Here is a 13,913-nt window from a genome sequence, read left to right on the forward strand (position 1 = left end):
ATAGAAGTCTGACTGCTAAACTGATGTGAGATCTTTTATAATCTGTTTTTAAGCATAAAGATTGCAACTGTTTAACAGTTACTTTATAACATATTACCATATCATGAGCATCATTTGCACAATTATGCAATAATCAATGCATTTAATGTTGCAGTCAGTTACTAATCAATGGAGGAACCACTTGATTTTCCTTAGATTGTTGAAACAAAATATCTAAGGCAAATGTGATGTATTTTTTACCTTATGTATTTTTACTTACAAAGAAATTTCCATAATCATTGTTCTCAGAGGCTAATATTAAATTGACTGAAAAATTGGAATATTCTCAGAGAACAGTACTCCATTAGTGTATTAGAATACTGTTGCCTAAGAATACTCTTTCACTTTCCAGACACTTCCAAACTATGATACATCCCCATACAATAAATTACCTCTCTGGTCAGCCTTCCTCAATCTTTATATACACTAATATTTTCCCTTCAAGTTATTTGAACGAGTTATTTCCCCGTTAATTAATTTTGTGAGATCCAGGTCCTTAACTTTTGTCCGGTAGTGTACGTATCGCGGAGGAACAGTTCTTAGGTGAACCGGAAGTCCGGTTCCACTTGCAGGACCACGCGGTTCTACGATTGGGTCCGATCGTTCGTGACAAGTGGACTGCGGATATTTATGCAGATTCGATTCCGATCAAAATGACAACTCTGATTAAGCAGAATAAAAAAAAAGCAAAACTAAAACTTTCTGCAGAATGTTGCGAAAAGGTTACATATACCATAAGAAATATCAGAATCATACTATCAACGCGTTTGTTAACACACTGGCCTACCGATAACTAGGAATCTCGCTTTCACAGTAAGTTTTCCTGGTTAATGAGTGCATTGTTTATTTATGGTTTCCCAGGTGACAATATTTGTTTCGCATTCGAGTACGATATTATCAGCAGAACTTTACCGTACGCCAATGTGTTAATATTGTCGGATGTTTTAGGTTATTTTTAGGTTATCCTGCACACTCGCCGACGCATAAAATCCGCAGTCTGTTAATTAGATTACGGTCTCACGAGTTAAAAGAAGTGTACTTCGCGCGTGTTTTAGATGCATTGAAGAGAAAAAGAGAGAAAGACAGACGAAACACAGAGAGACAGAGTGAAACGCGTACGCGACATGCTCACGTACAGGTAGCGAGCGCGCAAATATCAGATGTGTATATCCAGGTAAATATCGATGTTTAGCCGCAGGCAATGATCACGTTCTTTCCACGGGAAGATTTTACACCATTGTTTTAACGATGAGGAAAACAATCAGGATGTAACCAAATTTCGAGTCTTGCAGCCTTCGCCGAAACGATGCATACCTGGTGAGATGTGATTTAAATCGCGTTCCTACATTCCAACGGCGATTACGGGAGACGATCGACCCAACCAGGTTGGGTTAGGTCAACTCTCGCCGTATAGATCGAGTATGGATCGCGTGCTCAAAAGAATTTCGGCCGATTTTCGTTCAATCTTCTCCGAAAAATTTCACCATTTCTCTTTCTTCGAAGTGGTGATTTTATATGTACATTTTTTCTTCTGTTTCGTCGGTGTACGAGCAATCCCGAATTTCGTTATTAATCGTGTTCACTAATATTTGTACCGGCTGAACTTTACTTTTCCGGAATTCAGAATCTGTATTTCGCTTTGAATAAGTGATTCTTTTTTGCAAGCACATTTGAATTATCCCGCCAAAACGAACACTACCGACGTGATCTTGCAAACAGTGACACCACTGATTGGACGAATTTGGATAGAAACCAATATGGCGTTAACTATAACCTGTAAAGTACTTTAGTTTTTACAGGTTTTACATACGCATAGCTTTTGAACCAGTGGATTCCTAAACTTAAAACTTGCATTTTCAAATTCCACTCGTTGAATATTACCAGGAGGTATAAAAAGAAGTCAATCATTTTTGATCCGGCAAAGTAAAGTTTAATCTTTGTACCAATTACCATTTTGAATTCAATTTTTTGTAATTTTTGATTATTCAACAACCGGCCATTTTTGTGAACGCACAAGGTAAAAATAATCATGTAGATTTCGTAGAATTTGCAGTTTCCTATTCTTGACGGAATATCGTATGGCATTAATGAAAATTTCCGTGAAAATTGAATAACAATTTGTTATAAATTAACGCGTAAAAATGTGAATTTTGTATAAACGTCATCATTCGAGAGATATCATTTCCGAAACTTTTAAAGGAATTTCGAACAGAATGTCAAATTGAACATACTATATGTATATGTAGATGTAATCTATCGGGCTCCATTTTTAGGCAAATTTAATATTGATTTCTTATTCTTTATTATGCTAAGTATGGTGACGACATACAACCCGATTTAAAATTGTACCATACAAAGGGCGGGATGCGGTGGAATACTGTCATTTGAACTTATTTGAATTATTTTGGCAAAACGAAAACAGTTAATTGAAAATATTAAAACGATACGGTACTAATTTGTCAAGGAAACGTTCTGCTTTATGATTACAATTGCGTGACGACTCTCGAATGAACGTCGTTTAAATGAATTTCGATAACCATGAGAACGACAACTTTGTTCGTATCCACGAAAAGGATACCCGCAATAATTGCTTGTGTACCGACGTGACCAGGAATTTTGATATTTTCATTCGAGAGAAAGGAAAAACACTTACGTCTCCTACATTTTTAGACGAATCATCTGTAATATACATATCTCTAATGGCATTTCTATTCATTGTTATCGTAGACGTAGGGAAACGAATTATTGTACAGTCGCAGATTATGTGAGCGAGAGAGAGAGAGAGTGAGAGAGGTAGAGGAAGAAAAAATGGTAGATAGTCCCCGCCGCTTGGGGATCATTGTTATGCTGGTGGTCTAAAGTTCACGCCTCGAGTACTTTTTTAATATATTTATCGTTATTTTCGACATTGTATACGAATCGATGGGCGGGCTGTTCTGGAAATCAAGGTTTCGCTTCGATCACAATTTTTAGGGTATACTTACACGTTGACTGCCAGCTTCGAGATAACTCGTACTTGAAACATTGCAAACATGCTGGATTATTTAAATACCTCTACAAAATTTTGACATAAGATTAATATCACAGTATAATTTAAAACAAGACAACCAATCTCTATTAATTAAACGCATATATTTTCAAAGATTTATGACTTAAAAACGAAATAAAGTGTATCTGACTACGTACTGTCTTTTCCACTGTGGCAGTCAACGTGTTAATCGACATATTTACAGGAATAACGAGTGAGAATATTTTGTAAATAATGGGAAAAGGTCAGAATAGTTCCGTTCATTTTTCGCGAGTCTATCACGATTAAGCCGATAACTGTTGAACCTTACTACCCATTGTAACCAAGTGGTCCTTATATTAAATTTCGGTAATAGTGTACAAAGTCGGTATCTCCGATTTTCTTCAAACTTTATTATGTTGAAAGGGGCTCTTTAAATAAGCAAAATATCATTTTAAGAAATGTCGCAAACAATTCTGAAAAATTTTTTTTTATTAAACTAGCTCTAACCAACTCTGATCAGTATAATGCTTTGAAAATAAACAATTATATCTCTTTTTTACTGTTTACAGCTTATGTTCTTTCACTTAATCTACATTTATAGTGACGTTTAGGTTAGGTTACAGTTACAAATTTAACTTGAAATTAAAGGTACTTATAATTGTTTGCGACATTTTTTAAAATGATATTTTGCCTTTTTAGACAAAGCCTCTTCAACGCATTAAAGTTTGAAGAAAATCTAAAACACTATTGCCTAAATTTCAGTTGAAAAGGACAGGCGTGTTATTCTCTAACATTTTCACGGGTTTCGCAGCGAGAGACCGATTCATCGTTTATTATTGAAAACTTCCAGAATGGCCCCCCCGCGTACGAAATAACATTGATCGTTTCATATTGTTATGGCGTTGTACTTATTATTCGTGCGAATCCCGTATCGATGGGGTCGTTCGAGCCGACGTCGCGCGTGTTCTCACGTCTGTCCTGAGCGTTATATCGTTTTTTCGTAACCTGTCAAGGTCCATTTACAAGGACATTTCTACGACAATTTCGATCGTTCCTCGTCTTGTGTTCAAGCTACACGCACAAGTCTAAACGAAACAAAATATTGTATTCCCAGATAGTACATGACGCTTAAAAGACGTCCATTTTACGGCTATTTTAGGTCTAAGGCGCCTTGAAGACGGCTTAAAGGCGTCTTAGATCTAAAATAGCCGTAAAATGGGCGTCTTCAAGGCGTCATTTGCTATGTGGGTTTCGTGATCGAGAAAACGGAATACGAATAATCAAAATTCGTACAACCGTGAGCGACATGTGTGATGTTGTATTCGCGGCAGTTTCGTTTACAATCGAACGTTTTAAATTAAATGTTTCGTTTACAATCGCTACACACGACACACGCCTTTACGTAAATGGACCTTCGCACGGCAATCGAGTCGCGATACATCTCGTAACCGCTTCGAGTTCTCCGGAAGTAAATCAATGTCTTCTGTGAATTTAACATAGCCGAATGTAGAAAGTTCCTAGGGAAGTGTACAGAACCGTGATCTATTAATTTATTATCGTAATTGTATATTTAGCACAGTTAGCGGTGACATAGTACAAAAGCGAGCGAGCGAGCGAGCCACAAAAACCGTTAGGAAATGCGATTTCGTGCGGCCATCTAGGCGGCTCGGCCGGTAATCCAAGATGGCGGCTCAGCCGGTGATCCAAGATGGCGACGGTGCGACGATAGCCCGGAATTGGTTCGAGACGACAGCGGAAACAGAAAAAGACATTCTTTTCCCGTTCGAAGAAGCTGACTTCCGTTACGAACCGCGATACTTATTGTCGTCGATTCGATTGGCCACGACAATAATTATCCTGTTCACGATCGATCGGGCACAAAACAGAAATCGAAACGCGCAAAATCGATGTGTTGTCCCGATCTTTCTCCCGTGATTTCCCTGCCCGTTTATTATTTTTTTTTCGTTCCTACATTGTTTACTCTCGCGATGTTATCGAAATGAAAATTTGTACGAAATCGACAAACCCCGCCCACATTCTCGTCTTGTGGTTCAGGGAGGTATATCTTGCTCATTGACAACGATTTCCGTCTACGCCTTCGAAATTGTAGTGTCCGATTGATTTCCAAAAAAAAAAGAAGAAAGAGAAAAAAAAGCAACAAACACACAGTCAATTCTCGATTACGCGATCTAGTTAACACGTAACGAACGATCCTCCCCGTCGTGATAATCGGGGACGTTTACCAAGCGCTGGCCGATCAGATTTAGTCGACATTCATGGTATCGTTTCGGTTTTGTTTCTCGGATTTCTAAGGCCTAGAATCGTAGCTATAAGGCGAGTAGTTATATGCATAAGCGAAAATAAAGTTGCAATTTGTCAGTTTTTGTTCCTTAACGAGAACCGCCTCTTCAGTGATCATCGGCGTGATATCCCATCCGATTGTGTCCAAGCTCGTTCCTCGTTAGCGACTTCGTGCGACCGAACGAACGGTTCCCATTCCTCGATTTTTCGGTCTAACGAAATTGTTTTTTTTTTTTTTAATAACCATATCAAAGTGACAAGAAACCGGGGGACCAAGCGTGCCAGGAAGTTGCTTTATTGCAGTTGCTTTCGCTATACAAGGATCGCGTATTTTGAACAAAGTGAAAACATAGCGTCGCCTGAGTGCCAAATGTAGTTTCACGTCCCCCAAACGTTTGTTTACCAGAAACAAACGTGCTTCGGTCGAGGTCTAGCTGGAGGCCGGCGGTGTGTTCACGGTTTCAGTCGTGGTGCTCTGCGAGTCGGACACCGGCTTCTCTTGCAGCTCGAGCCACGGTAATCGTTTCTGCAGCTCCAACCTGTCGCAAACAACACCGTCTCAATTTAAATGTTCCTCAGTGATTGTGTTCGGAATATTATATTATTATTGTCGATCCTCGACGAACGATTCGAAGGTCTGCTCGAAGCTAGCTGGTAAATTGCTTTCCCGTTTGTCGTACGGAATTCGAATTCTTACGGTTACGTATGCACGCGAGTTTGAGATGTCCACGTCGCGCCCTGTGGTAATGGTAGTTTCTTCTTTTATCGGCAGATGGTCAAGCAGACTATCTACGTTATCGACGAGAGAGAGAGTCGATATTGTGGAAATCGTTATAATCGTCGAAGAAATTAGATTCGCGTTGGATGATTTCGTGTTTCGGAGTTGGAATTTTTGATGATTTGAGCCAAAACGAGGAGGTTAACGTAACTTCGGTTAACTCATAGTTTCCCAATCTTTTTTCGCTTGCCTCTCCCTCTTCAAAGTGTTTCCTTGTTCAGCGCCCCCTTTGGGTAAACGGGGTTGGCGAAATTTCAAAGTGTAGTTGTGCATGTCATCCTTGAATCTTGGAAAGTTAGATTGAAAATAAAGAAAATGAGATAACTACACACCTCCGTCCCCTAGATCTTCCAAGATTCAAAGATGACACGCACAGCTACACTTTGAAACTTTACTAATAGAGATAGTTTACTCGAAGGTAGCGCTGAATAACGAAACACTGAAAAGGGGGAGGTGAGTCAAAAGGGTAACCTAACCCTAACTGGGGCCCAAATACCTGGGGCAGTAAGAGAAGTAGACTTTGACGTACGAGGGTACGTCGTCCGTTGTAAACCGGATTAAATACGATTCTTGGTGACCTTTAAGCTTACCTGTATCTTGGATGGCTGATAGCATACACGTACGGGTCCAAGCAAGCAACAGCTTTGCACGTACACGCTGGAATCATTGTGACTCCGGGTGTCAGCAGAGCTTTATTGCCAAACGCGCCAATCATCGCCATTACGCCGTACGGGGTCCACGAGAGAATGAACAGGAAGCAGATGGTGATGGCAGCCTATGAACATTAAGATTATTAACAGAGGTTACAGATCAATCGACTTTGCAAGAGAAGCTTAAATTGGTTTGTACAGAGCGTAATATTATTATGTAGGTGTACCAAAACAAACTGATAAATATTTTCTTTCATAATATCGCTGTTCGTTCCTGTGGAAAACAAAGATGTATACAGACCGTTCCATAATATTCACGGACGCGAAAGAGATTACGCGAGTAAAAAGTCTGGAATACATTTTTCAGTTAAAATACGTATAACGGAATAGTTGTGAGCAATAATTGAATTACTTATTGGTACACCTAATATATATATTTTTATACGGTTCGATTGATCCAGACATATTATTGAACAGTAACTATACTTCGTCCTTGTAGATGCAAACGTAGGTTGCCTGATTCTATTACCACGTTGACAAATTTTCCAAATACAGATTAAAACAATGTTTCGTAACATTGCGATCATTTTCACGATGGAACAAGCTACGGAAATATTTCAAGATGGCGGAAGACCGACGGCCTGAAACCTTTCATCTCGTGAATCATCCGACTGTGCGATTATTCGGCCGTTAAAAGTGTCGTGCACCTTGATTGTCCCCGTAATTCGTCAAATTTGTCGGCACACGGCTGTTTCCGCTTCCTCGACGTGAAGACTTCTCGAAAATTGACATTCCAGACACTTTGTCCGCCGCCATCTTGAATTACCGGAACTGTTCCCTGTATTTCTTCAAGGGAGAAACTACATTAAATCTTTCACGACAATGAGCCTCGATATTTTTCGAAAAAATTCTATACTTATATTTTCAATTTTCAATTTACTTCTATATTCCAATTCCACATCGACATACCATTGATACAGCCAAAATGTTACGACTCCCAGGTCAGTTCTGATTACAATTAAACTCCCGATCCTAATCCACGCTCTATGATCAGTATATCTCGTAACTTTTAATCTTCTCTACGAACATAATAATTGGTTCTTCGTACAAATACTTCCCTTAATTTACAGTGTAACTCCGAAGTTACCAGTATTAAAAAAAAAAGACTAACGCGTCAGTACGTGGGTGTCCGTACAGTAAATCATCGATGAGTGTTCAAAGGCTCCTCGATACTAAACATTAAGTATTTCATAAACTGATGGCTGTATGAAACTGAAACAAGTATCATTGGCTTGGAAATTCGAAACTCAGGACTCTCATCGATGATTCACTGTACAGACTTCTGTCGATTATCGTCCCGAACTCGGGTCCGCGCCGCGACAATAATCTTATAGGAAGAAATGCTTTAGACCCTCGTAAATTCATTTTATGTCCGCGGTCCGAACTTCGGCAATAAAACCCAGATAACACATGACGCCTTGAAGACGCCCATTTTACGGCTATTTTAAGTCTAAGACGCTTTTAAGCCGTCTTCAAAGCGTCATGTGCTATCTGGGAAGCGGAGGGGCAACAACGTTGCGCTTGACAGGTTCCCTTCCAGTAGTGGGGATAACCCCTGGACAATAATCGTGTAGAACAAGCCAGACGATAAACGAAAGGGGTCTGTAAACGGAACGAAAAATACCTTTGCTATACGAATCTCCGCGCTCTGGGTGTTCGTGCCAGCGTTACTTCGCAAACTGTCGACGTTCATCTTCTTCGCCTGTTCCCGTAACGCTTTTTCGTGGTTCACGACATGGCTGACGATCTGGCTGTAGTAGTAAATTATAAGCAACATCGGGATCGCGTAAGAGAACGTGAATATGGTGGCGACGAAGATCCGTATCTCGCTAGTGTCGGTCAGATAGTCGAAGGTACAACTGGTTAGAAAACCTTCCGGTACGAAACGACCCCAGACACCCATCACCGGCATCAGACCCCACGGTATTGTGTAGGTCCAAATCAGCACGATAAACAGCATCACTTGACCACGTGACAGTTTACCATCAAGAGGCCTTGCTATGGTGCTGGGAATAGAAGAAAAGAAAAATTGAGTCGTCACAAACAAACCCAACGACTAGACTCTTGCTCATAAGTATGTGTACAGTCAATCATCGATGAGTGTTCGTACGTATACAGTAAATCATCGATGAGTGTTCGAAAGCTGCTTGGCACCAAGGATTGAAACGGTTCTGAAAATGACTGTTTCAAACTGTTGTATAACAATTTCGATTGGAAGAGTTATGAAAAATTTTCATTCTGAATAACTGTTATGAAGGACCTAAATTTCAGACTACATCAAGTTTCAATTACGGTTCTTATATCAGCTCCCATATCAGTTCTATAACCGTTATTTTTTAGGTTATAGAACCGATTCTCGTAACGATTGCACAGAATTTTGCAATAAATGAAATCACAATACATTACGTTTATAGATCACTGCATATATATATAAACATAATTTTTTTGCGAAGTATGGTAAAATTTTGTTAAGCAGTTGAAAATTTATATTAACGAACACTTTTCGCGTTACAACATAATTGTATATACAGGGTGTACATATATTTACCTACTTATTCACAATGATTTTCAAGAATTTTACTTATAAGTACATAGTAATTTATGACTGGAATATATTGCGATTTCATTTACTGCAGAATTCTGTACAATCGTTACGATAATCGGTTCTATAATCGTTTTGGAATTTATATAGAACCTAAAAACTAACGATTATACAACTGATGTGGGAACCTTCGTACACTCATCGTTGATTTACTGTATTGCTTCGGTTTTTGTGTCTTTATCTGTAAAGGTCACAGAAGAAACCATTGTATGTACCTATATCTATCGTAAGCTATCGCCGCGTTCGTGATGGCGGCCCCGATGCCGGTCAGGGAACCGATGAAGCCGAATATCTGGCATCCCAAATGACCCAACGCGAAACCGGTGTTGAACGAGTTGTATATGAAGATCGGGGTCTTGATCATCATGAAGAAATCGCATATCGCGAGGTTCACGACGAACATGTTCGACGGTGTCCTTAACGACTTGGCGCTTAAGATGGTGAAACAAACCAGAAGAACAGACAATTAAAACGTGCGCATAGAGGTAGGTGGTCTAAATATGGGCCAGGTATTTTACGTTCAGGATTCATTGTCAAACCTGTCGAAGGTTTTTTAAGATGTAAACACTTCGAGATATCGTAAACATGTTTTCTTTTGTTTTTGAGTCGTAGTTTCATCGCTATTCCTGTTACGGTGAAGCGCCTAACATAACCCTATATTTTCAACTAACCCATATTTAGACCCTAGTTTGTACTTGGACCACCTCATATACTTTCTGTAATTATTTTCTACGCTAATCGAGAGGAGTCTGTATATATGCGAATAGACGGACAATCTTCTCACAAATAGAAATATTTTTAGAAAAATAGCAAGACCAAGCTAGACGTTGGGTTACAATCCGAGATTCGAAAATGGAGATGTAAATTATTCAAATGCAGAGGTTTTACGTGTTCAAAATGGGAAAATTGTGAAGAAGTTGCACTATTGTACTTCTAAACAGAAATAATAATTGTTTCAAAAGTTTTCACCATACAATTAGCTTACGATTTGCTTGCAGTTCTGTTCTGCATATAGACAAACTTTTTTTTTCAAATAAAATAATTAAAAAAAGTAAAATGGATTTAAAAAATTAGTTTTCTACGGTTTTATGACGTATAAAATTGGCAGTTTGAAAATGTTTTATTATAATTATTATTTATATTTTTTTATATCTCCGTTTCGTGTTACCGTGCGTCATGCATGAACTATTATTATTATTCGAACAATTTGTTTCTTCAACCGGAGAATAACGAACAGGAAAGGAAAGACATTTCTGTTCGTGAAGCTTCGATGTTCGCCAAAATGGTTTACGCAACCGGACATTACGATATCGCGTCTCTCACACTATGGAGAAACGACATTAATCCTCCCAGCGACGAACAGTGGGTCAGAATGGCAATCTACACGCAATTTAATTTCTAGGACACAATTGATACGTCTAATTGGGAAATACTTAAGACAAAAGTTGTAGCTCTAGTGATACTCTATTTTAATAACAAAAATTTTTTGTAAACACTTTTTATTCGAGGAAACGTTACTTAAAAATAATGTTTTTATATTTATTATTTTAAAATATTTTAATTTCCAAAAACAAAAACTTTTTAACATGCTCCTCTGATATTTCAACAAATAATATTTTTTCTTGAAGTAACAAGAAGACGTGATTTTTATGAATAATACTAATATACGAATTACACAAAACAGAAAATATTACTACGGATACACGAGAATACTTTTCTTTATACCGTTTCAAAGTATAACATTGTGAAGTGCAAAATTGGAACTAGTTTTTTTTAAATATAACTTAACTTCAATTCAACGTATTATTTTCAATTGTTAATAACTCACAAATGTCCACGTGTATTTGCAAAATTTTCAGATTCTCAAAATCATACATAATCTTCTAATCCACTCGCTGCATTTTTTTAGTATCTCGTACAAAAATTTTGTACAGTGGCTGCCAAAAATTCCTGGTCAAACTGTAATTCCATCGTACCTTTGTCATAACTTTTGTCAGGCCCGTATTTTTTAGGACCAAGAGAACAGATTATTTGTATTCAAGAAAATTTTCAATATCACCAAATCTGAAGAAGCAATGCATCCTGAATCTATATCGAAGAGTTTATTCGTATTGCATATTTTCAAAATGATACGTTGAAATTGGTCCACGGTGAATTTAGCAATGGAAAAGTTCTGTGGTGCCCACCTTCCCTCGATGCCACGAACACGTCCCTTAATTTACTTGGGGGTATTCCCACTCGGTGGCGTCATTTGTAAATAGTGATGGGCACCATCGACTAAATTAAACTATCGACTAATGATTATTTAGTCGCAACATACTATCGACTATTTAGTCGATAGTTTTTAGTTGACTGAAATGTTGCTTTATAGGTTATGTATAGATTATGTCATCAACTTTTCAGCACCATTGGTGTATTTACCTTTTGGAAATGTATTAGTTCATAGATAGAATTTCAAAAATATAAGTGGTAAACAAGTTTTTTTAAACAATTACTAATATTCGATTTTTTGTAAGCTATTTAATATTGGCACTTAAAAAATTAACTGCTCTAAATTTTGTATGAAAATCAATTAGGTTATAAGCAATAATTTGCACAGTTATTGGTAATGCATAAAAAAATATATGGAAAAATTACAATTCGTTTGCATCGCGAAGAAAATAATCAAGATCCAGTCAATAGCGATCAACAGCTCGATAGTTCGAGCGTGTCGCTTGAAGCGACTAAATTTAATCGACTAAAGTAGTCGCTTCAAGCGACTAATATTAGTCGCCTGAAAGTAATCGCTTCAAGCGACTAATATTAGTCGACTGAAAGTAGTCGCTTCAAGCGACTAATATTATTCGCCTGAAGTTAGTCGCTTCAAGCGACTAAAGTAGTCGACGATTGAAAAAATTAGTCGACTGAAAGTAGTCGTTGGTTACTATCGACTTAGTCGATAGTTTTTAGTCGATGGTGCCCATCACTATTTGTAAACGATTTTTAGAACTAAGAATTCATAGACCAAAAATAAGAAATAAAAAGATAATCTTAATCAACATAAAACTGGCTATCTTATGAAATACTATGAAGCAGAAAAAAAATTTTTTCAACAAAGTGGTAGCCATGTAAAGGAAAAATTCATTAAATTTGCAACTTCTCCAGGCGATAATTAAAAACTATTGCAGACATTGATATGATATAGAAGTTAACAATATAAAGAGATTTTATACGTATGTCAAAGCTGAAGTAGATTGGTTAATTCATTATTGAGACATCGTGGCAACCAATTTGGAAAACATGGTTTCGAGAAAAAAGCGTTTACTCGTGCAGCGGTGCACCGTTTTCTCTCAGTCCAGATAGAACATGACGCCTTGAAGACGGCTTAAAGACGCCTTCGACCTAAAATAGCCGTAAAATGGGCGTCTTAAAGGCGTCATGTGCTATCTGGGAGATAACACATAACGCCCATTTTACGGCTATTTTAAGTCTAAGGCGCCTTTAAGCTGTCTTCAAGGCGTCATTGGGCGTCGCATGCTATCTGGGCTTGAAATCGTTATAACTCCGTGATTTCAACGAATTGAAGCGTATCACTTCGGGAACACATTTTCGAGTTGTTACACTTTAAGAAAATACATTAAAAAACACAATCGATTTCTCGACACCACCGAATGGAAATGCCGCCTTAATGATAAATCCAGTCCTGGTTAAATATTTCGCGGATGAGTAAACGAACTATTTCTAAACGTTTCCAATTCTATTACCAAAACTTCTTGCACTGTCTGTATTACAAAAATATGGCAAAAAACGAAATATTTTCAAGCATTGCATTATTCGAATGAAATTCAGCCAGAGATCGCCAGAATGGCCCACTGTGTTCGATCACACACGCGCACACACGACGGTACCACGAAAGCATGACAAAGAGAGAGAGAGAGAGAGAGAAACTGTGTATCGGCGAAAAAAACTTACGCGCAAAAGATCCATATCACCAATCCGTTCCCGAGTAAGGCGAGAAAAGTGAAAAGGACGTAGAGGAGGGCCAGTAAATAGTGAAGGGAGGGATTCGGCTCCGGATAGACCAGCCAGTGTTCCGGTATGTGAATGATCTCCTCGGCTGGTACGTTCCATCCGAGCATCCGCGGCGGCCCAGCCGGCCCGTATCTCGCCTCCCAGTGAACGCTGTCGTTCGACATCGTCGCCTCTCTTAACCGTCCGCCAGCCCCTCTCACCTTGATAACGGTTGATCGTACGGCCGTTTTATACCCCGTTCGTCGCTGCACCCTCCGCCCTCCCTCCGTCCCACCGTAAAAACGACGAAACCCTAATCTGGGTGGATTTTGCTGGCTTCGCTGCGGCGGATCAGCCGGGGATCATCCCCTAGTTGCTCTTGGTCAGCAGGAAAATGCGCGTCAAAGTCATCGATGGGGGGGTAGGGGGTAGGTGGAGAGGGGAGGATGGTCAACCAAGATCATCAGTCGATGTACGGAAGAC

At 38.8% G+C, this 13,913-nt stretch overlaps 1 protein-coding gene across 1 annotated transcript; it reads right to left on the reverse strand.

The window, feature by feature from the left end:
* Window positions 1-5,635: 5,635 nt before the first annotated feature.
* LOC107189423 (opsin, ultraviolet-sensitive) lies at window positions 5,636-13,641 on the reverse strand. The gene is made up of 5 exons (XM_015577952.1): window positions 13,392-13,641; window positions 9,656-9,871; window positions 8,463-8,844; window positions 6,719-6,903; window positions 5,636-5,889 (listed from the first exon to the last, which is right to left on the reverse strand). Exons 1-5 carry the CDS (start codon window positions 13,613-13,615, stop codon window positions 5,781-5,783), a joined length of 1,116 nt encoding a protein of 371 aa, XP_015433438.1. The 5' UTR covers window positions 13,616-13,641; the 3' UTR covers window positions 5,636-5,780.
* Window positions 13,642-13,913: the final 272 nt, after the last annotated feature.

The sequence above is a fragment of the Dufourea novaeangliae genome, unplaced genomic scaffold, assembly GCF_001272555.1.
Source record: "Dufourea novaeangliae isolate 0120121106 unplaced genomic scaffold, ASM127255v1 scaffold147, whole genome shotgun sequence".
NCBI classification, from domain to species: domain Eukaryota; kingdom Metazoa; phylum Arthropoda; class Insecta; order Hymenoptera; family Halictidae; genus Dufourea; species Dufourea novaeangliae.